Source organism: Sander lucioperca, chromosome 20, assembly GCF_008315115.2.
Source record: "Sander lucioperca isolate FBNREF2018 chromosome 20, SLUC_FBN_1.2, whole genome shotgun sequence".
Taxonomy (NCBI): domain Eukaryota; kingdom Metazoa; phylum Chordata; class Actinopteri; order Perciformes; family Percidae; genus Sander; species Sander lucioperca.
This window is the reverse complement of record NC_050192.1, coordinates 17,068,203-17,093,392: the sequence shown is the minus strand read 5'-3', so window position 1 is coordinate 17,093,392 and position 25,190 is coordinate 17,068,203. Positions and strand designations below refer to the sequence as shown.

Here is a 25,190-nt window from a genome sequence, read left to right as displayed (position 1 = left end):
TAGCTCCGGAGACTACAGCCTGTCTCGAAAGAATATATTGATGTGCAAAGTACGAAGTCCCCGGGGTGTAAAGACCCTCTAGAAGCAAGCTGCACTACCTTACTGTAAAAGACTCACTATAAACGGACACGAAGAAACTCGCTAACCTAGCAATGTTAGGTCTACATACAGCCCATGATGCAACAATCCCTACAGGTCTCAATGCAGGCTCAGTAGCTTGTGTGAATATGTCCATGCATACTCCTCCAAGATAATACAACCCCCACTTTTTCAGGTGGCTCGGTCTAAACCCAGGGATCAGCCATCAGCCCTGTCTGTCACGCTGCAGTCGGCTCTATCTAATCACTGGAACTGTAATGAGTCAGTGTAACCCTGGGGAAGACTACGTTACGTGTGTTTTTGTGTGTGTGTGTGTGTGTGTATGTATGTGTGTGTGTGTGTGTGTGTGTGTGTGTGTATATATATATATATATATATATATATATAACCTGATTGACGTGTGTGACTGATGTGAAGGTGTAGCCCATCAGAGTGTGCATTGTCTGTGTGTGCATGTGTGTGTGTGTTTGTGAGTATACACTGTATGACTTTAAATGTCTGTATGAGTCTTTTTGCGCTCCCACAACGAAATGTGAAATGTTTGATGTGAAGGTGTAGCCCATCAGAGTGTGCATTGTCTGTTTGTGTGTGTGTGTGTGTGTGTGTGTGTGTGTGTGTGTGTGTGTGTGTTTGTCCTGTGTGTATGTGGAACGCTTTTTAAATGAATTATTGCGGCTGCTTTTGAATAAAATTAATGTGGGTGAGTGTGCTCTGTGTGCTACTTTATGTGTGTGTGTGTGTGTGTGTGTGTGTGTGTGTGTGTGGTTAACACTAATGTTAATCTGAGCGTAGGTGATTTAGATATTGAATCATCATGTAGTGTGCTAATACATGCATTTTTTTTCACAGTGCAAACACTCTTTATAAGTCACGCAGGAAGCTGAGAGAAAACACACACACACACACACACACACACACACACGATTGTTGGACTAAAACTCCTTTCATCTGTTTAATTCAATTCCATTCTATTCAATTCAAGTTGGGATTTGTGGTAAAAATGGCAGTGATCCTAATATTGCTAACAAATGAAAATGAAATAAACCTTAAAAACACATCAAAGAGATTTTGGATTTGAATTATGGGGGAGGGTTGTGTATTTTGTAACACACCTGAATCTGTATCTGTGATCGTGTGTCATCCCTGCTGGCTTTACTGTCTGCTGGATGTGGGAAATATATATAGGAAATGTTGACTTTTATAAATAGTTACATATCAGTGATATAAAAAAAGACAGCAAAGTAGAAAAGACTTGTAAAAGTTAGTGAATAAAAAACTAAATATAAACTGAAAGCAGCAGATCGGTGAGTATAACATGATTCTGCTGTTGATCTGAGGGAATTGAGTCGTGGAGTTGGAGGAGCTGCTGTTTCCAGGAGTGTTTTCCCACCATTGCAAATTAGGGCGCTTTCACACCTGAGCTGCTTTTCGGCCAGAGGTCCGTCACCTTCCGCTCTCTTTGTGTTGGCATTTTAAACTCCGGCGGATTTCTGAGGACTATGGTTAACTGCTCCTCAGATCTCTGCAGGGTAAATCCAGACAGCTAGCTAGACTATCTGTCCAATCTGAGTTTTCTGTTGCACGACTAAAACAACTTTGGAACGTACACATGTTCCACCAAAACAAGTTCCTTCCCGAGACTGTTTTGCAGAGGCACCGTTGACCATGACGATTGTGATTGGTTTAAAGAAATGCCAATAAACCAGAGCATGTTTTTCTCCCATCCTGGAATGCTGTGTGGACTAGCCAGACCCTCCTCCGCAGCGCTGTGGAGGAAGGACTGGCAATGTGAGACTAGGTCTGTTATAACCGAACCGTCGGATTCTAAGTTACTAAGTTCAGTTCACTTTAGGTGAGAATGTGATCTGACCCAAATATAGGAAGTGAACGAAAAACAGGACAACACATAATTATCTCTCTCTGTCATCAGGGCTTGCCTTCTGTTTCGGGTAGAATCCCACTCGTCTCATTCGAAGCACAAAATGCTTGACAACTCGCTGTCTTGTCAGCTGCTCATATTGGTATTATATTCAGAATGCTTTGTTGTTGCAAATCGGCAACCACACTTCACACTGTCATTGAATTCATCTAAAAATGTGACCCAGAATCTGAAAGGAATTCAACCAAGATGCAGATTGCTTTATCATTTTATTAAAAAAAAGTGTCTTCTACATACGCTTGGCGTTAACAAGGAACATAACAGACATGAAGTGAAAGTCACCGGCCGGACATGAGACATTGCAGTTCATGGTTGAGATGTACAACTGTACATTACAACTGGAGCAGATAATATATGGACAGAAGGAATGTTTCTTCGTAAAATAATATAATATATATTTCTTGCTCGATTGTGTTTTAAGCCCCCACCGTTGACTTCAAGGCAGCGTTGCGACCGTTGCCTTCAAGGCACCTAACGTTTTAACCCAAACCTAACCCTAACCCTAGTGCCTTCCATGCAGCGCTGCCTGGAAGACGACATTGGGGGCTTAAGACACCAAAACACCAGAAAGTAGAAATAATGCCCTCTCTCTAAACATAATTTTAAAAAAGGCCTCTAACTGTTTCAGAGTTTATGGCAAACAGTCCACTTATCCACTAGTGGGTTTTTCCTTTAATGTGATCAGTGCACACAGTCTGCACTCCTTCTTGTCTCTTGAACTCAGGTGGGAGCCAATCAGAGTCATCCACTTCTGAAAATAGATATACATATAATATACTTTCTCTTACACACTCTATGACTTTATCAATTTCAAAGTAATTCCTTTATTGCACTTTCCAGTCATGCAGCTTCACTTTAACTTCTGACCATTTAACCAATCAACCCGTTCTCATCAGTGATGCTTGGTCGGTGGCTCTCAGCGTCAGATACCGACGCAAAAATCACCCTTTAGCGTCTGTATAGAACGCACCGGGCAGAGCAGCAGCTCGACCAGGGCGCTGTAAGATGACGTAGTATTAAAAGCAACGGTAACAAATAGTATGAAAGACTGAAAATCTGACCCAAACAACACAGGACGTTCACCCAGGAGACCAGGGATTGTGTCCTGTTCTGGTTCCGCGTGTCACTGAAACGTACATTTTGTAACCCCACCCACGATTTCCTAAACCTAACGGCCCCGATCTTGTGCCGCATGTCAGTTAAACGTGCATTTTTTAAATTACGCCAAATCGGTCTCGACCCAAAAGCGTCAAAAAGTGACGCAAAGAGTCCTAATTAAGCGTGTTGTAAAATAACGCCAAAACACTGCGTCTGACTGAGACCCTAAAGTAGGCTTTTTTGCATCAGTAACAACCGCTAAAGGCACCTGACCAAGCGTAACTTTTTGACAAGCTGGGAGCGCGTTGAACCAATGTTGTACTGTACTTGCTGAGGACCCGAGAAGTTTGCGGACCCCTGTTGCCCAACCCTGCTACAAAGATGTAAAGAGTAAAGACAGTGAGGGAGAAGAAGGTGTGGTACGAGTGAAAGAGGAAAACAAATAGACTTGAAGAGAGGTTGACACCACCACCAACAACAGCTAACCCTGTTTAGCTCAGCCTCGAGGAGGCCAGAGAAGCATGCACAAACGTCTGGCCTTTGTCTCTGCCTCTCTTTTACTTTTTCCACGCCATGCACAGACACATTCTCACCCACATAGACACACAAACATGCATTTAGAAACACACTGCAGAAAGCACACACTACCACACTTAGTTCTCAGAGCCTCAGCTCCTAACCACATAAGTGGGTCACAATGAACAAATTTTGTGCAGAGGAGCCCTGTGTCAAAATAGTAGTGGTTGGTGTTTTGGCTTCGGGACAAATAATGATACTGTTATACTCTGCTGACTGCGGTGTGCACTAGACTAATGGGAACTTGGAGGCAACAGTGTACATACTCAATCTAAAGAGAGAAGTAGTTGTGTTTCGTGGGTCAGCGCGGGGCCCAACAACTACTTTTTTGCCCAGGAGCCGAGTAACTGATTTTGCCATGACTATTGGCAAAATCTGCCATGAGCATGGAGAGTTCAAACAATCGGTGTTATTCCTCAATGGAACATGTTGGCGCTTTGATACCTGTGTTTGAGTTCATTTGGCCCGGACCAAGGAAAATAAAAGATATGTTGTTGTATTTCAGTTCTAGTCCGGTTCGTGTTCCGATCAAGAGGAGAGTAGCCATTAGGGTCTCATTGATTGGACAGTTTTGGTAATGTCATCCTGCATCATCAGCCATCATCAACACCCACGTAGGGAAATTATATTCCAGTGACTGACTTTAAAGCTTCTGATGTGTATATGTATGTTCTTTTGAGTCACAAAGAGCCGAGGAAGAAATAACAGATGATGAGCATTATTAGTATTATTAGTCTGCCAATCGACTGCATGTTATGAACAATGACTTACAGGTAGAGACAGGATGAAAAAGAAGCATCTTGTACAGCAATATTCCATGAGGTATACACTTGTTAATTAACTGCCAAAGTACACACAGTAGGATACAAGCACAGCAGGCCGCAGTTTTAACATGCTTTCTCAAATTAATCAGGAAAAAGTTCTAAAGCGCGTTATCATGGTTACCTAATCATTTACATAAATATAAATCTACCTGCTGTAGTTAAGCTTTTTGAAATTTATTTTAATACCTATTTGTGTAAGTATGCATCCCTTCTTCAATAGAAGCTGATTCCATCAGCATGTGATTCAAGAAATGATTTGGTGAACCCCAAGGTTGAATCCTGGGCCTCATGGAGAGAAGAAATGCTTCATCTTTCTGATGATCGTCATATCCAAAAAAACTGCAACCCAGCTTTGGTGGACGGACGAGGTGTGTGAGTTGGAGTTTGAGAAATGCTCATCCACTCTTTATCAGGTCTTAACCCTTACTAGAGTCCACCATAAGATACTATGTTATGTTAACACACAGAGTTTGTCACTGTTGGCAAGTTAGTGCCACGCTTAAAAAGAACTTTAATTGACTCTTATTTTTGCTTATTGTTAGACATGACCTTGTAGAGAAAGACTGGAGACCTTCAATACTCGGTTTACTGTCACTGGAAAAACAAGCAACGTGTACCACTAGCCAACATTTGACTTTTACTGTAATAATAGCTAACATTTTAGACTTTGGTTCAGCTGTAACACAAATACTATTATTGTCCTTCATAAATCAGTGTGGAACATGACTTGAAATGCTATGGTGACCAAGGTGAGAAACCACCGTTATGAATCAATTGAGAACTGAAGACTCAAGGGCAGTGACACAAGAAAAGAGAACAAATCAATATTAAAAGAGAGATGGCAAACACAAGTGCTTTCCATCCGGCTGCCTCGCTGTCTCGCTGCAACTCTTCAACAGTTCCAGTATGAGGAGGACTGAGGCTTACTGGATATGGGAGAAAGAGTTCTTCACAGTTATTGATTGGTCTCTGTTAGACAACACAAAAAATAGGAATTATTGTAGAGACTTTGTGAGATTCTAAGAAAGGAGGATGTTACAAGATAGAAATTACTGTTCGGACTATCCATGTTTAAAGTGCATCCTCTCTACGAGAACAAAGTGAGCCAACATTACACTGTACAGTTAATGCTTTGTGGTGCATTATCATTATTAACCTATGTCAACCAACATTCCAATCAGAATCAGAATCAGAAAGAGTTTTATTGCCAAGTATGTTTTTTAACACATACAAGGAATTTGTTTTGGTGTTGTTGGTGCACGTCACACATTCTCTAGATGGAATATTAAACAATATAAGTATAGGTATAAACAACATAAGTATAAGTATATGTACACAGTATGTATTAAATTAAAAATAAAGAATAAATAATGATATAAATAACAAATAAAGAGCAAAGAGCATTACAACAGAATACCTTAAGATTTACATTTTAAGGAACGCAGAAAGATTGAGATCTGATTAGCCATTGACAATGAGTAAATTGAGGTTATAAAACACAATTATATTCCTACAGCCTTGGGCATATATACATACTTACATACATACAGTACATACGTGCTTGTTTTCTTTTACTTGAAATGTAGGCCTTAAGTTAAATGTGCTCGGACTAATTATTTATGGTAGAGCTTTTTGTTTCCCATACACGTACCATACATGTTCAATGTGTCTGCATGTTAGACGCATTGGTAGGCTATAGGATGCAATTTAGACATTATGAGGTTCAGACCTTGGTTTTGGGGAAATGTTAGGAACTGGTGACCTCTTTGGATTTTAACTGAATACCCTGATACAGTATTTACAGTCACATTTTTTCATAAGCTCTTATAATCATTTAATAAAACAATAACAGGCAGCAAGACAGATTAAAAATGATTGTATTGGTCATCAAGACATGTTGTCAAAAATGATTGTAATTATATGTGTCATTCTGGAGAGCATTTACAAATTGCTTAATTTGGATAACTTGTTGGCCTATTCTTTTGTGATTTAAGGTGGGCTGCAGACAGACATGTGCTACCTCTTTGACGAATGGACAACCACTTCATTCACCAGATCGGGAGGACCTTCACCATAAGGTCATGTGAATGTAAAGGACATGTAAACATGGAAAATGTTTATATTCTTTGTAGGGCTGCTCATTCATGGGAAAAAAATCATAATCACAATTATTTTGGTTTTTATTGAAATCATGATTATTAAACATGATTACTCATTGACTTCTGGAAAGATGTTGCACTACAAACCACATGTCAAAGTGTTCACTGAATATCAGCTGAATTTAAAAAAAAAAATGTTTCAGTGTGGCCTATGTTTGGCTAGTCACAACAATGAGATGCAATGCAGAAGAAAAAGAAAATCCCAGCCTCAAACAGCAACACAACTCAAAGTGACTGAGCTTCACAAGGCACATTTCAAACAGGAGTCAGTGCTGCATTTCAAATGCATATGACTCAATGTACTGTAGGGTCATGCCAGGCTATTCACAATGACAAATGTAGGTTTAACAAGATGCATCTTAAAGTACCATTATTGCCTTCAACAGTGAGACACCTGGGGATGTCACAGGGACAAAGAAAGATAAATAGTCTAAAGCATTAATACAGATACAAAACAAAGAGGTCAGTGTTGAGGGAAAACTGTAAATAGTGAACATCTATAATACAAGGTAGCCTGTGGTGAAGGCAGATATATACAAAGAGACAGAGAGAGCAAGTGAGACAGAGAGGACAAATAACCTCTGTCTTTTCTGTCTCATCCACTTTATCCTTCTACATTAATCAGGCCTGATCGGGGGAGGTTTAGGGTTTGCTCTGAGCCCGGGGGATTCGAGAAGTTGGCTCCTGATTGGAAGGTCAACAATCCAAATCCCTGCTATGGCAGGGGAAATCGGCCAAAGCTGCTCTGTCTCAGTAAATAATTTTGAGGAGCCCCTGAGCAAGGTGCTTAACCCCTGTCTGCACCATTGGATCTGCCCAGTGAGGAGCTGGGAACTTGGGTTAACCCCCTCCCCTAACTGCTACATTACACCCGTCAGGCATTTAGCAGACACTCTTATCCAGGGTGATCAGCTACAGAGCTCTGTGAGCTATCGGTCATATCAGTGGCAGTTGGTAGTTGAGTTTTGCCGACAAACGGTTAATGGGAGCCAGTTAAGTATAGGCACCAAAAAGGCTAGTCAAGATTAGGAAAAAGATAGTAGTTTGGATTATTCAATTCAATTTCAACTTTATTTATCCCAAAAGGGCAATTAAATTTTGCAGTCAACAAGTCAAGAAAGATAAGAGTAAACGTCATCGCAATCACTCAATCAACCAACATGTCAGTAACAGCTTGTCAACAAATGGGTAACCTGAGCAAGAGCAGCGAAGCACACACAGGTGGTCGAAAAAAAAGCTTAAGAAAAATAAATATACAACCATAATCCAATTTACGTGAAGTAATAAATACATAAATCAAAGCATTATGCTTCCCCAGGATTACACAGGGTGGGGAGGGGGGGCAAAATTGAGCCGACCTGATGGCATTAAAGAGAATACATAAGAAAGAACATGGCCAGAATTACCCAGTTATTCTCTTAGCTTTCTGGACTACCTGTTTCTTCCAGAGGGAGCTCAGGTCTGGTGACTGAACTCCTTGGAACAAACACAAGTTTCCTGGGCTAAAGTCTTGAAAGCGCTGCGTTTTCATGACCCACCCATCCACCCTGACCTCCTTCTTAGACAGTCCCTAGCCTTCCTATAAAGCAGCAGCCAATGTGGTGCATACAGCAAAAAATCTGTTGAATACATACGAATTGCAGTGCTTTACTGTTCGTAGCTATATGTATGATTCATGAGAACAGCCTGAACTACCACAGGTCCATGCTAGTTTATTGTGTCATTTTTTTCTGGTAAGGGACTGTTCGTTATTTATTTAAGGTGCCACTGGAGGACTTTTGGGACCTTTAGGCTAAAAAGACTTGACCCTCCCCTCACCAGTAATAATTTTTCTATGACCCTCCAAAATGATTTGAAAAAGAGGCATGACCCTCCCCTTATGTGCTAGTTTGTGCTTAGCAAAATGTACAGATGTACAGATGCCATTTGATTTTTTACAGCCATGACTTACACAAGTTAACCTCTGCATTCTCATCTTACACATCACACTCCATTGTTATGGTGTGGTGGCCATTTCAGTAGATTTACTCACTATCATTGTTGTGGAAACACAATAAGCATGGAAACTAAATGCACATGCAACGCATTACTGCATTACTTCAAATACTAAGTTACTCCTCTAGTAAACTAGTATTCATATGAAATAAAACAATAAACATTGAGACCATTCAGCAAAGCACACTGGGGAATAACAAATTCAACACTGGTTGCTATGGACTTGTCACTAGGCTTCCTCAGTCATTGTATATTTTAGCACATAGGTAAAGCTGCCGAAGCTGAACATTATATTCCAAAACATATATGTTTATTTTTAAAGCAGATTTTAAATTACATTGTAACAATTTAACAATTCGCCCTTATGAAATCCAATCACGGCACGGCTGTCTTGGAACTCAATAAACAGACGGTGGCGGAATGCCCCGACACTTAAATTCAGCTAAAATGTAACAGTGAACAATCAGTGTTGGACCCATAGATATAGAACAATAGATATGACATGTAATTCTGACTTGCCATTCCAGGATGGAACCACTTGGCGGCCATCTTACCAGGGTTAAGTTTTAGAATTGCTTCAATTGGAATCAATGGGGAAAGAGGCTCATGTTGTCTTTATAATCCTTATATTTTTCTACCAATACATCAATAGTGGTTTTAATTCAAAGTAATGACTGTAAGACAACTGTGCCTTTCTAGAAAGAAACAAAAAATAGAGATTTGGGTGGAATTCTGATTGATATAGCTCCAAGAGAACAAGTCATTCGTTCAATTATAAAGATAATCTCATAATTTTGCATTTATACTGCAGGTAATAATTTTATTTTTTCAATTTTGCCTGAACTTAATATGTAAAAACTGTCTTTGGTATTCTGAATGGCTAATATACATTAAACAATATTTTTTAACGTAGAAATCCTAAACAGATTCAGTATTATGGTCTATAGAGCGTTAGTTACGATAAGACACATGAGAGAGTTTATCTCAACTATAAGACCACATTTCCCATTAACCCCACTACTTCCTGTTTAGCGTTTGTTTTCTTCCTGTCAACCGGCCGGCATGGAGTTTGTTTTGACGATGAGTGGAGTAGTTGAAGAGCCTCGCTAACTTCAATGAGTTTTTGTTGATAAAGACTATGACTTCACCAGAACTGCTGATGGACTTGTCGCAATTTTCATTTCAGTAATGCGGAGACTTTGCTGCTGAAGAAGGAATCCTGTCTGGATTGCAGTTACTTTACCTCATCAAGACATGGATTATTAAGTTTTAATTTGCTTTACTGAAAGGAAAATCGTGTAAAGGCATGAGGTAATTGACAACACTAGATGTTAATATATGATGAGTGACAGCAGGATTCAACATGGCTAATGTTTGGGGAGCTAACATTAGCTGGTAAAAATGTCACGTTAAGTGCAGCTGGTCGGTTAGGGTTCCGTGTTGCTGGATGTGGCTAATGTTGATTTGTGTAACGTAACTTTACTCTATGTGTAACGTTACATTTTAACGTACCGTTAGCTTGCTGGATTTGTCTTGAGATATTATAAAATGAGATTTAGGAGTAAAGAAGAGTACTTGTCGTTAACTTTAATTTAATTGAAAACTTAACACAGATTGAGTGAAATCAGCCGCAGCAGTCAATGTAGGGGTAATATTAACGACGTGTTAAAAAAAACTGTTATAACGTTACTAAATGTCTTATTTGAGGTCAAAAATCAATCAACTAAAAAAAAAATCAATCAACTAAAACAATGTTTGCTGTTCATAAATGCTGTTAAGAGCTAGCTAGCAATCACCAATAACTGACATCTCAGCCGGTCCGTTAACAGTTGCTAGGTAACGTAACTAGCTAGCTAGCTAGTTCACCAACTTTTCTGTATTTATACTTAAAAAAAGAAGATAAAAAATACTTTATCTACTCCTACTGACATGTGGAAAGTGATGCCAGCCTCCTGGGTCTCTTTGGTCCTTCTGGTAAAGCAGTTAGGTGCTGCACAGCTGATAACCATACTTCCTGCCATTGGTGACAATTGTAAACAGTACCCTAGTAAGATGGCGGACAGTTATGCCATTTGTTATGACGTCATGTCATATCTATTGTTCTATATCTATGGTTGGACCTCCAGTCTGTTGAGATGCCTCTCCAAACGCAAAAACAAAGCGCAGTCACACCATAAAACGTTAAGACACGTTGAGAAAAAAGATCAGTATTTTGCCGTAATCCAATGACACGGAAAAAAAGTAATCCACAGCGATCAGTAGATCCACAAAAATGGTCACGGTGTATCCAGCAAAGCCTATACGAGCGTCACATTCACATTTTTGCGTCCTGCTGCTCCCATCGTCAGCCAGGTAATATTTTTTTTACTAATGCAGTATATGAAATCTGATGTATTACCTACCACCATTTAGTTGTTTTGCTTATTTAAGATATTTATAAAATATCTGGTCATGCCAGATGTAATTATTCCACTAATTTCTAAAACAATGCAGTTACCCGTTTCAGCCACCAGGGGGGCAGTGCTCCCCCTGTCCCCCAGCAAACTCATGGGTCAGACCCATCTGGTAGCGAAGGAGGGCCGAGACTAAGAGCTACATGAATAAATATGCACCAAACAAGCCACTTTGAAATGTTGCTGTTTTCATGAATACAAAAGTTGGGTGACCCCCCCTACACTAAAAAATGTTGGGTGACCGCCCCTCAACAAAGAATAAAAAGACATGACCCTCCTCTATTTTCCTCCGGTGGTCCATTCCATAAATACCGAACGGTCCCTAATTTAATTAATTACAATTTGTTTCGGTAATTTCTTCCAGTAAAACAGAATATTCTTTATTACCATTACCTCAGGTCTTTAGAGAGACTCTGATCCATTTTACACCCCTTCTAATTCATTTTTTTAACTTTGTTTAGGTTGACCTTGTTAATAGTATGATCTGCAGTAAGTGCTGCCAACCAGCACTGCAACTTCAAGAACTAAATTATATCTTTAAATGTATATGTATGTACAGGAGAAGGAAACCCACAGAAGTTTGTGTCCCGTAGCCTGCGAACAGGCTAAAGAGTTCTTCTGAGTTGTAAATAAATAACAACTCAGAATTCAGGTCACATTTTCATGTTATCTTCATAAAAGTATAGCTTACAAAGATATTGGGACAGTGTTGAGTCATAATTTCATCATCCATGTTTAAAATTCAAAGAGCTTTGTGACAACACAGCTGTCTTGTAAATTATTTTCAGCTGCCTATATGACAGCATCATGCTCGATTGATGCTCTGTGTCCAACAGTAACTTCACAGCTCTGGCTGCCTTTTTATATTATTTTAAAAGAAAATGCTGGAATGTAATATTTGGCCCATGGGGACAGACTATAATAAAAGAACATCCAAAGACAAATCCTGACTGAGAAGCTCAAGAATAGATAAGTGAACACTTCTAAAAAATGTTTTATATAAACCATTTCTTTCATCTTTCATTTTGAGAGGAAAGTGTGCAGCTGAATGTGTCTCTGATAAAGTGTAGGGTCAAGGCACTTTCCACAGGCAAACTAGTTTTCACACATTTCACAGTGTGTGTGTTATAGACATGTCTACATTTGTGGATAAAACATCTTGTTTGTATGCCTGGCAATAAACAAAAGCACCATGGTGATCATAGTGAGACTTCAGCTTAGCAGTATTTGGTTTGTTCTAAGATTAATGCAATGTGGCAAGAACAAGGATTACAGGCACTTTAGTGTGACAGGGACTGTGGGTGTATTACTTTTTGGCATTCAGATCAAATAAAGAAGATTATAAACAAAAATGTCCACGTTCCACTCTATGGAAGTAAACTGAAAGTATGTGACTAAGGGGCTCATTTTGATCATAGACCAGAGCAGCAACCAGAAAGATACTTGGGACACCTGGGTTTACCTTAGCGGCACATGGGTTTCCAAGACATATTTTTGGGCTTAGCACAGGGGCACTAGATCAACTAGAAAGACACTAGAGGGACATTTGTGCTGACCAGAGAGTTACTTTGGCCGATAAAAATCATTTTTGTTGAATAATTTCTGTCGATTATTTGTATTGCACTAAAACAGTTTAAATTCTGCATATACATATTACAAGTAAAAGAGAGCTACAACTGTGTGTCATCAACATTATAGGAGATATCACTATGAGAAATGATGTGACCAAGAGACAGCGTGTACCAAGCGGACAGGACTGGGCCAAGTATAGAGCCTTGTGGCACACCAAATATTAAAGTGGCTGATGATGAAACATGATTAGCGATGGAGACAGAACAGGTGTAAACCTGCAATCAATGAACACCTTTACTACTACAGTAAGATACCAGCTTATTAGGAATACCCTAAAGTTAAATAGAGGAAGGAATGGGAGAAGTTTACGGTGCAATAAACATGAGTTATACTTCTGCAAAAATATACATTGTCTTTGAATATTTATGAAGAGAATAATAATAATAATAATAATAATAATAATAATAATAATAATTTTTATTTGATATAGCACCTTTTACAGACAGAGTCACAAAGTGCTTCACACAAAAGATATTTGTTAAAATACAGTAGGATACAAAACAGAAAATAAACGAGCACAGACAAATACAATACCAATGCAGATTGAAAGACTAAAAACCCCAAATTACAAACATGAGACTAAAGAGAGTTGAAACAAGTTTGTCTTCAGCTGCTTTCTAAAAGCGTCAACCGAGACTGCAGAATGTAAGGTAATAGGAAGGGCGTTCCACAGAGTCGGTGCTACCACTTCAAACGTTCACCTTTAGTTTTCAAACGAGTGTGTGGGACCATCAGTAGTCCCTGGTTAGAAGACCTGAGTGACTCGTTAGTAGTGTACAGATGGAGCAGGTCAATGAGATATAAACAGGCGCCTGACCATGCAATGCTTTATATGTAAGAACAAGAACTTTAAATTGGATCAAAAGTCAGAAGACATCATTAAATCATTGGACATCCTAAGAAGAGCGGTTTCTGTAGAGTCTTTCTGACGGAAGCCAGATTGAAATTTGTCTAGAATGTTGTGCGTGGCCCAAACAGCAGAGAGCTGTTTGGCAACAACTTTTTCTAAAATTTTGGAAATAAAAGGCATCTTGGAGATAGGCCTATAGTTTGCGGGAGTTGATGGATCCAGATGGGTTTTCTTTAATAGTGGCTGAACTGCATGTTTAAAATACAATGGGACACAACCAGTTTGCAGAGAGCAGTTGATTATAGAGAGCACACAAGTACTCACAGACCCAAGGACATTTTTAATTAAGGAAGTTGGTATAACATCTACCGGGCTCGAGGAAGATTTCATACTGTTCACCAAGTCAGTGAGTTCTTGCAGAGAAATAGGAGCAAAACGATTCAAAATTGATGGCCGAGTGGAATGAAAAGAACATGCAGTAGCAGAAGAGATGATGGTATTCCGGACATCTCTGATCTTCACTGCAGTCTTTATTTGAAAAGACTGCACTTCAGGAGGAGCAGGATTTACAATGTTGTTGACGGTGTCAAAATGGATTTTGGGGTTACGCTTGCTGGAAGCAATAAGGTTAGAAAAGTAAGATGTCCTCGCCTCCTTAACCATGTTATTATATTCAGATAATAGTTCTTTGTGATGGATCCGGTGAACATGAAGCTTGGTGGTTTTCCACTGTCGTTCAGCCCTCCGACACATACGTCAAAACCAGTGAGTGGAGTCATTTAACCATGCGGATGAGTTGACAGAGGGAACAAGTCGCATTTTACTTGGAGCCACTTTATCCAAAACTGATGAGCAATATGTGTTAAAGGAGTGGAACAGACAATTAATGTCAGCATTAGAAAACAACACTGCACTTTGGTCAAAAGCTGCAGAAAACCTTTCAGCTGAGAAGCGATTTAAGATGCGTGAACAGCTTATACGTTTACTGGGCTGTAAATCTAAATTAAAAGACAGGCTGAATAAAATGCAGTCATGGTCAGTAACATGCAGCTCCTCAGAGCAGATAGAGTCAAGTTTAAGACCAAGTGTAAAAACAAGGTCCAATGTATGACCCCCAACGTGTGTGGGACCAGACACATGATAAAATTAAAAGACTCGGTGACATTAAGAAAATCCGCAGCAAAAGTGCAACCCAATAATAGAGGACAAAAGATCACTGAATTCAGAAATAAAAGAACTGTTTGAACCACGGGGTCGGTAAATTAAAGCACAATAAAATGGATTTGAACTACCAACTTTGGTCACCTGTAGTTCAAATGTGGAAAAAACCACATGTTTTTGTTGGTTTTATACACCACCGCGAGCCCTCCACCCCGGCCCGAGATCCTTGGAGTACTGATAAAATGACAGTCTGGTGGACAAAGTTCAATTAGAGTTCCGAATTCCATGTTTCTCTGCCAAGTCTCAGTCAGGAACAAGAAATCCAGGCATTTGTCAATAAATAAATAATTCAGGATAAAAGACTTGTTGGTGATGGAACGAGCATTTATCAGCGCCATCCTGAGAGGCACAGACCCACTGCTAGGCACAGCAGAAGCCCGGGCCAGGGGACGCAGATACCTGGACAATGATCTGCCGTTACGCTTCCCAGGGAGTGAGGACCTCACTGTTAAAATAGTCTGAATAGGAGAATAGGGCAGAGGACGTGTTGTTGCCAATGACTGACAGTAGGGGGGGTTAACACACACGTTTACAATGTCCTGAGAAAAAGTGGTGGTAGTAGTTAATATTTTCAACCGCAAGGGGGAGTTAGAGGGGCTCGTAAGGGAAGGAGAGGACAGGTAGAGACCGGAAGTGACTGGGGGTGAGTGAGTACACCCGGTAAACAGTCAAACGGGATATGAATTCCTAACTATGTAGAAAAGGTTATCGGTTAAAATACGTGAGCCAAAGCCATTGGGGTGTATGCCATCACCACGGAAGAAAGCTGGGCTTTTCCAGAATAGGTTAAAATTGTCAATGAAAGCTATGTTACGGGCTATACAGGCAGATTGAAGCAAGGTGTTGAGGCTAAGAGAACGGCTAAAGCGGCCCATGCCGAGAGGAGGCAGAGGACCGGAGATAAAGAATCGTTTTCCGTCGTAGGCAAGAGACTCTAGGAGCTCGCAGAAATCACGTTTCAGTATTTCAGATGACTGACTGGAGATGTCATTACAACCAGCGTAAAGAATTATGTCACAGGCGTGAGGATGATCGGCCAGGATGAGGGGATTTTTTTCCCTTATATCAGTAACTCTAGCGCCTGGGAAGCAAAAAGTTGCAGAGGTTTTCTTTTTTACATTCCTCACGATTGAGTCCCCAATAATGGGCATTGATGGCGGGGGAGCAGGCGACGAGGGACGTTTAATAAGTGGTGGTAATTTTGCAGGAGGGTGGTGGTGCCGGTGTAAAGTGTACTGTGGAGCGGCGGGTCCTGGGGCGGGAGGAGCACTCAGGCATGGCCAGGGGAGGGTTAAGAGACGGGGAGCTACGTGGCCCACGAGACTTTAAGGACGGCAGAGATGGAGATTCCCTAGCCAAGGAAGGGAAGTCACACTGAAAAAAGTGATTCTGAGCATTTGTAGATATAACATAAATTAAATCTGTGAAATTAACAATACAAATCTCAGTTTGTATCTTTACATGAAAATGTATCGTTTGAAATTCATCTGCATTTGTTCATAATACAATAAAATTGTGTTTTTTTTCATTTACATGCGTTATTTAGTTATCCCAGTCGATCTTCTCAAGTACAAACACTCAACATACAATAAGCTTGTTTCATTTACGATGTTCCGTAATACTGCAAACTGGCACGCAGTCACGCACACCCGTTCCCTCCTGATTGAACAGCAGACCGCATTTCCAGAGGCTGAGTTTATGGTTGAGTCGGCTGAACGTTAAGGTAAGAATAAAGTTTGCCTGATATCTATATCAGGTCTACTGTCATCGTCTTTTCGTTTAATTTGAAGATTAGCAAGTGGCTTTCCTCAAGGCCTGCTAGCGTATTAGCAGCTAGCCAACTAGCTGCTAATACACGTCAAAATCGTTATTTTTAAAATACTAAGAAGGCTCGACGCAACATGACACGTTGCTTGTAGGGTCCCTACACATGAACTTGTGTTGTATGTGTACCCTGGATTTATTTAAAATGATGTAAAGATAACGTATCTGTTTGACGGCAAACAAACCATGTAGCTAAACAGACTAGAAAAGTTAGCCTATCGTTATCAGCTAACTCACGTCAGCATAGCCATTTGCTGTTATTGAGAAAGGAAACAATTAAAACGAAACATTAATATCAAGTTTTATGTCTTATCTAAGACTACAGGCTGTTAATACATTTGTTGTACTTGGAAGTAGCCTACCACAGCAATAGCTAGTTTGAGGCGCTAAGAGCAGGAAAAATATTCAGTGCAACTTTCGAGATGTTAAAATCTCACAAGCCACTGTTCAGATCATAATGGTTTGACGGTATTATGCAGAATGTGACCCATAATGTATAAATTACTCACTAATGTTTATATAAATTTCCTGAAGTTGTTTAATAAGATAAGGAAAGTCCAGAAATGTACATGTAAGTTTATGAAAGGTAACGTCTTTCTGCAACCAGTTCTGCAACCAGCAGACTAATTTATTCTAACAGAATAAATGTACAGTGTGCTTCAGAAAAGATGTGAATGTATGCAAAAACAGAAATAATCTGCAAAGAAATAAAATTAACATCAGATAAATGATAAATGTGGAAGACGTAAAATAAAGAAGTTTAGGTCAATGCAAATCTGAAAACTTGAATTACTATTTTTCATGCATTTTATTTTGCCCTTTTTATATTATAGTGTAGATTTGGTTAATTGCAGTGGTTAGTAACTAACTATGATGTATCTTTACCAGCTGTCTCTACAACCACACTGGATGAAGGTATCCTTTCCAGGTGACTCTACAAGTTTGTTTTATCTCTTATGCTCTTACAAGGCGAAACTGATGCAACGCTTGAAAAGGAGAGAGTGGAGCTTCTCTATGAGTACCAGAAGATAGACGATAACAAACTCATTAATGAGAACATGGGAAAAACCTTCTCACTGCGTCGAAATTATGTAATCCTCCAACCACCTGTGATCGACCTTAAAGATCGATGGCCTGCCTTGTTTGAGTGTTCCCAGGTATGTTGAACATTTTGATCACGTCTTCTCCAATACACGGTGTTTTTTGGCAAAGTTTCAAAGTGAATTTTGCTATTTTGAATTAATCATTATTTCATTGTTTGATAGAATCACTGCCATTATCCTGTAACCTATGTGACACTTTCTGAAGTGAAAGATAGATATATTTACCTGATGAGGCTGCCAGATTGAAAGCTATTCTTACCTGATTACCTGTGGAAAAAAATATTCAGTATTCTTACACTTCCGGTGCAGCATCCCTAATCACTTAAATGTCGATTTCAGTGTAGTCTTTAAATTTATTTTTCTATGTCTTATTCTGTTTCTCTTGCCCATGTGTGTCTGTCTCATTATGTTTCTACATCTCCATGTCTTGTCTACATCTCTTGGTCTCTCTCAGATTGAGAAGGAATTCCGCAGGGTCACACTGAAGCCACTGCAGTCCACATTCCTGGGCAAGTTGGACCAATACACATCCAAGCTGTTGAGCCTGTACAGGAGGAATGGTGGAGCCGTTGGGAAGAAACTTGATGAGACCCTTGACGTGTTAAATGAGGCATGTATTTACAACAGTGTAGTAGTAGTAGTTAGTTTTATGTAGTTGCTTTCTGACGTCTGTAATCTCCTGTTTTATATTAATCTCATATTTCTCATATTAATGAGTAATCTAATTTCATATTTTTGTAGGACAGCAACATTGAGTCCCGAAGAGAAGTTGTGATCAGAGGCCTCAAACTCTACCTTGGTGGAAACACTGGAGAGTTATTCAAGGACTACCAGGTAAAAAAAGTAATACTATGCTGTGGCATTGATTCAAAGCCCTGCCAATATGAGACAAGTTTGTGCAAAAATAGCTGTTTGCTGATAATTTGACAAGATTTTTAGGAGATTTTAAATAATGTGCCTATGTAGAAATGGGATTTGATTTGATTCATTTAATTGTATTAAAATGCCTTGCACATGAAGGACACTAAGTACAATCAAGGATAAAAACTTCCAGGACTTATTTCCATTGTAGTACTCATAATAGCTACAATACTACTCAAAACTATCACATAACAATCGGATCCTCTGTTTGGAGAGAGAACAAAGAGTTATGCATCCTTCACATTACTATACAATAAATATGTTTTATTCTCTCTGGTGTATTTCACAGGTTTTCAATGACGACGATGCTGCTGCCGTCCAAGAAGCTCTTACTACATTTGTCCTCGGCATCTTTGTTGTCAGCAATCCCAGGGATGGTCTCCCCAAGCAAGCTGGAATAGCCGTTGAGGGAGCAGAAGTCCTTTTTGGTATCCCAGATGTGGCACATGCTTGCACCTATCTGATGGGCCTTATCTATGCCTTGGAACTAAGGTACCCTAATAAACTGAAATACACATTTGCGGCCTTTCAGAAGATCTTCCTAGAGCTGGAGGATGCGAACAAAACAATTTCCTCCGAAGTCCTTGATCTCAAGGTCTGTTTGCATGCTTAAAAGCTATACAGATGGTGTTGAAGGTGTAGGATTTGAGTGAGCTCACTCTTATCAAGTTTTACAGAGTTTTACACAGTTCTTCTGAGGTTCTCCCAATGCACTCTCAGGTTACACTGCTCGTTTTTTTATTCTATGATGTTGGGAAATAATTAATTTGATAGAGTTTAATGGGCTGGCGCATGCTTTATTATGTTACAGTGGTGCTCGTAAGTTTATGAACCCATGCTAAAGTTGACTAAAAAGAGGAATAAAAAATAATCTTTTGGAAATTGATCTTAATGCCTTAATTTAAAAAATGAGGGAAAATTCAACCTTTAAGGACACCAATTTTCTTTGAATGAATAATGTGTCTAAATAAATTAAATAAATGTTCTTCCTTAAAATACAGGGAGCATAAGTGAGTACACCTCTATGTTAAATTCCCATAGAGGCAGGCAGATTTTTATTTTTAAAGGCCAGTTATTTCATGGATCCAGGATACTATGCATCCTGATAAACTTCCCTTGGCCTTTGGAATTAAAATAGCCCCACATCATCACATCCCCTTCACCATACCTAGAGATTGGCATGGGGTACTTTACATAAGATCATCTCTCAATGCAATCAAACCAGCTATTAGGCTAACTGAAATAAAACCATGCCAATCTCTAGGTATAGTGAAGGGTATCTTCAAAGTCAACTTTAGCATGGGTTCATAAACTTATGAGCACAACTGTATATGTATTGTGAATTTTATCTGTTCTTTGCACTTTAAATGGCACACATAATTCAGCTCCAGCTGGAGTAAAGCATTTAAAGTAACCTGAACTCTATTTTTCAGTGTTTCATGTACTGCCACAAGAGGCAGATAAACATGTAGAACTGTACATTTCTTCACTACAGTTTTGAAATTTGAAAGCTGTTGGATTTTGGTGTGTGTTTTTGCCTCATCAATGTATCTGAATGTAGCTGTGGATTTGAATGTAGCCGTTTAAAAGCTAGAATTTAATTTTGTTATGGTGTTCTAACCCTTTAAGAAAGACTGTATGTGGGGTTTTGATCCCTTCAGCGTTCATGACTCTGTGGAATGGAGTTTTTATTTTATTGTCAAATAAATTTGTTTATTTGAGCTAAACAACTTCCAAGTCTTGTTTTGGGTTAAGATGCATAATTATACCTGAGATTGTTTGACTCATGTGGGTGTTGTTCATACTATCCAATGTTGGGGTTGCAACCAATGATGACCAATGATTAATCTGTCGATTTTCTTGATAAATCGATTTGTAGTTTGGTCCATACAATGTAAGACAATGGTTCAAAATCAATTACTCTTTCCCAAAGCCCAAGACGCAACCTAAAATGTCTTGTTTTGTCCTGATCATCAAATTGTCCTAATTGCTGATGATTAATTTAGTTGTTAGCAACTAATTGATCAATCAACTAATCGTTGCAGCTCCTGTCTTTTTATCAGTATGGTCAACATTTGGCTCCATGGCAGCATATCTTGACATGTGATAAGAGGATTGTGATTTCTAACACATAGATGACACATACTAAACTTTTTAAGTAGACCAAGCATGATACAAAATTTTGTGCCTGATCTACTTTAAAAAGGTAAGGCAACTTTTTGCATCAGATTATTATGTAGATAAAGCAAGGCTAGTCTTTGCATAGGCTACTTAATTTCTTGAATATAAGAAATTAGTTTTTTAAGTATAGTCTACTTAATTTAGTAAGTAAAGTCAACTTAATTTAGTAAGTCTACTTAACTTTGCAAGTTCAGTCATTTGCAAAACTGAGTTGACTTTACTTGAAAAAGTAAGTTGACATTACTTGATAAATTAATGTTGACTTTACTTCCAAAACTCATTTCCTATACACAAGAAATTAAGTAGCCTATACAAAGACTAGCCTTGCTTTATTTACATAATAATCTGATGCAAAAAGTTGCCTTACCTTTTTTAAGAAGATCAGGCGCAAAATTTTTATCAGTGCACTCTGATTGAAAATGTCGAACTTATTTTCCAACTAGATGTTGAATTGGGGAGTTAAGTAAGAGGGGGCCCTCCCTCTTCTCCCACTAGTGCCAACGCGGGACCATGGCACCTGAGAGGGAGTTGAGCTGACCAGGGCTTTTGGCTTAGCCCCGAGCCGGACCCAGGAATCCTCCAGGACGATCGCAGGAGGAGGCTCAGAATCAGCCGTAGGAGATGGAGCAGCAGCGTCAGACCCTCTGGAAAATGTTGAATTTGAAAGGGCTGGAGCGAAGGTGATGGTGTCCATGAGTTTTTCAGACTCCTGGATCTGGTACAAGGTGGTAATTCTTCCCTCCAACTCTGCAATCTTGTCAACGCGACGGGCGCAGCTGGGACAGCCAGATGGAGAGGTGAGTGAAGCCATTGTCTGTGGATTGAAGGGTTGCTGGGGAGCAGAAATAGACAGAAGGCCAGTACAAGGGCTAAAACGCACAATCCTAAATTAGCAGCCAGCTAACGGGAGTGGCAGCCGCTAGCAGGGAGGGCACAGGCACTTACATGCAAGGGCTCCAACAAGGAGCCCACAACATTGATGTAGTTTTAGCAGATGCGACCCACAGAAGGAAAAAGTATCAAGCAGCGAAACTTACCGACACGGGTCCAACAATTGGACCCGATGTGGGAATTAGACTTCCGTCAGTATATGGCGCCTTGACAGCAGTATCTTGGCAGGAGGTTATCCGGACATCTTTTAAAACAGCATTAAACCTTGACTTATGTTTAAAAAGTGTTGAGATCTTTCATCCGGATGCAAGATAAGGTAGAATCGGTTGGTATGACACAGTATCCACGGCCTAAAACTAGATTAACTAGACACATGCGCACTCTGATCTGACAATACAGGAAAAGAGTACGAGTAGAAAGCAGCTGCCATAGAAGGGTGTTATGGGTAACCATGGGTCACAGAGGAGCAAACTTGGGCACCTCCCAAATCCCAGCCACATTTTTTGCAACTCTGCATGTTAAACAAGCTAGAAGTTGATCCAACTTTCTGTTGACAGGTGGGTTGGAAACAAACATGTTAACATTATTACGAAGTCCACAAGGATAAGAAAACAACTTGAATGTCTGGGACAGTAACCACGTAAGAATATTAAACATATTTTATTTTTTGCACTTAATTTTTTTACTTTGGAAACAATTTTCAACATTTAACTTACATGCACATAAAAACACAACTAATTGCACGATATTTGCTTAATTGTCCAATTGGCTGAGTCTGATTTAAAATACCTGATTGCACGTACAGGTCGGCTGCCACTGATTCACATATTAAAGAACATCATTTCTACAAATCAAACACATCCATTTAATAAAAGTATAAAACTAACATTGCACAGTTTCAGATGTTAGATAAGATAGGATGTACTTTATTGTCCCCAAGGGGATATTAATAGCGCTACACATGTTACATTGTACAGTTGAGTTATTGTGAAACTTTATCTGAACCACAATCAATAATTCTCATTATTCTCATAATTTCTAATTCTTCATCATTAAGTGCTGTTGTTCAGTGGAATAGTTGATTGGTAGATTGTGTGTTAGCAAAGCGTCACTTTCTCCTTTCCTGCCCTTGACCAAAAGTCTACAAAAATGAACATTTCCATTAGTGCACACACACACCACACGCACACACACGCACGCACGCAACAAACTCAACCATCCATTACCCACTACACTTGCCTATTCACCTGTTATAGCCACACATCCATCACAGACACAGTGTAAACACGCGCACACACTCCTGCCCCATCTATTCCAGCCACACCTACACCCACCCCTCTACTCTTCTCCCCTAATGTTCTCACCACCCTATTCCCCCGCTGATAGCATCTCTGTCTCTTGCAGAGGAAAATGTCTCCCTCCGCCGCATCCTTATCACAGGAACAATGCGGCGGAGTGCAATGACACGGGCGCCTTATCAGCAGCACAATACACAAAAGCCGATACAATGCCACACATCGGCGCACAAACTCGTAATACGGCTCATTCAGCTCCGGTGAATCAAACTACTCGCACAATGCTGCCTCACAGGGATGTATTGATGATTGTATCCTACTTGGTCTTTTATTTGTGTGTCTACTGTCTGACTGTCTGTCTGACACTGTGCCACAGTACGAGGCACTAAACTATAAAATCAACACAACCTTGACACAAGAGACATTGAATCCAGCATTGAGTCCTATGTGATGCTTATTCACTTTGATGTGTTTAATTAGGTTTTTCTCTACTCTCTGTCAATGGCTGTCAGTGAAGTACTTTGAGTTCCTGTAAAATCATAGCGTGCAGTCAACTTTCTAAAGCCTTAAGTGTGAAGCAATGTGCAAAATCTGTAAAGGCAGAAATCCATCATACAACACTCAGTAGCACTGACTAAATACAACCACTGTTTGTTACCACAGTTGCTGTGTGATTGAATCTATTTTCATTCCTGTTGACACCAAGGTTAACCAGCCTATTCAGCCCAGCATTACACCTGATACACTCCCTGGAATCTCTCCATTTCTGCAAAAACAGGTGTATGTGTGTGTTTCAGTCTGACTGTCTTGGGAGGAAGCCCACTAAGAGATCAATTTCCCCTCTTCTGTAAGGGGTGTATAAGGTGAGTCTTACTCTTCCCGTTGCTCGCTGCTCTCGGTTTCCCCAGAGGACGCAGTTAGAGATGAGCCGCTGAAATCCCAGTCGATACCTTTCGCTCCAAAACAGCGCTGAAAACTTCAGGGAGAAGATGAGGCGCTGTGAATACAGCTCAGGGTGCAACGCTTTAGAAACTGTAAACCACCACACACATACACACAGAAATGCACATTCATCCATACACAGTACAACACAGAAGAATATAACAGCACAAGCAACAGCTCCAATCCATGGCCTATGACCACACACACGCACACTCACACACACACACACACACACACACACACACATATCCTGTGGGAGGATGCAGTCCATTTATGAAGTAATACAAACCATGCTGCCCAGCGGTCAAATTATGCAGACAGCACTGTATCGGCAGAAATAAACAGAAGCCGATGAAACTGCTGAGCACTTAGCCAAACACTTCAAATATGCCTGAGTGTGTTTGAATGTCTGTGTGTATGTGTGTGCGTGCGTGCGTGCGTGTGTGTTTTAGACCCCGGCCTGCTGTTGCAGTGGTTTCATTGTGCAATCACCAGCTAAGATGGGTCGCTGGTCCGTGCCACAAAAACATCTCTGATGGTAAAGCTCTCTCCAGCCATGTGAAGGTGTAGCCCATCAGAGTGTGCATTGTCTGTGTGTGTCTGTGTGTGTCTATGTGTGTGTGTGTGTGTGTGAGGACAGACCAAATTGATGTTTCTCGAGGGAATAGCAATTTCTCTCTTCTCTGCCCAGTTGGGAGAAGGCCAGCTGTGATTGGTTTTTCCTGCCCATCCCTTCATCATAATAACAACTTGATTCTGGCGCCTCAAACACACACACACACACACACACACACACACATACATATATATATATATATATATATATATATATATATATATATATATACACACACACACACCCTCTCTTCCTCTGGCCCGCGCTGCATTACAAACTCCTGTTTTATTACTCTTAACATATACACACACTGACTCACTGCTTCACCGTTTATATTGTCTTCCCCCTTTTTTTCGCTTTTTTCTTTTCCTCTTTTTGTCATTTGAATTCTCTCTCCACATCTTTTTCATCCATTCCTCTGCCGTATCGAAACAGTAACATTTCATTGCATTTCATGAATAGCGACACAAAGTTTGTTCGTTCAATCTCATCGGATTTTCTTCTTAATCGGTAAACGGCTTATGCGATAAACGCTGATGGAAACGTTATTTGCCGTGTAAATACGCTTTAG

General features: G+C 39.9%; 1 protein-coding gene across 1 annotated transcript; it reads left to right on the top strand.

The window, feature by feature from the left end:
- The first annotated feature begins 17,728 nt into the window (after positions 1-17,728).
- LOC118494030 lies at positions 17,729-19,584 on the top strand. The gene is made up of 4 exons (XM_035996381.1): positions 17,729-17,827; positions 18,228-18,383; positions 18,515-18,607; positions 18,984-19,584. The coding sequence occupies exons 1-4, from the start codon at positions 17,729-17,731 to the stop codon at positions 19,305-19,307; spliced, it is 672 nt and encodes a 223-aa protein (XP_035852274.1). The 3' UTR covers positions 19,308-19,584.
- Positions 19,585-25,190: the final 5,606 nt, after the last annotated feature.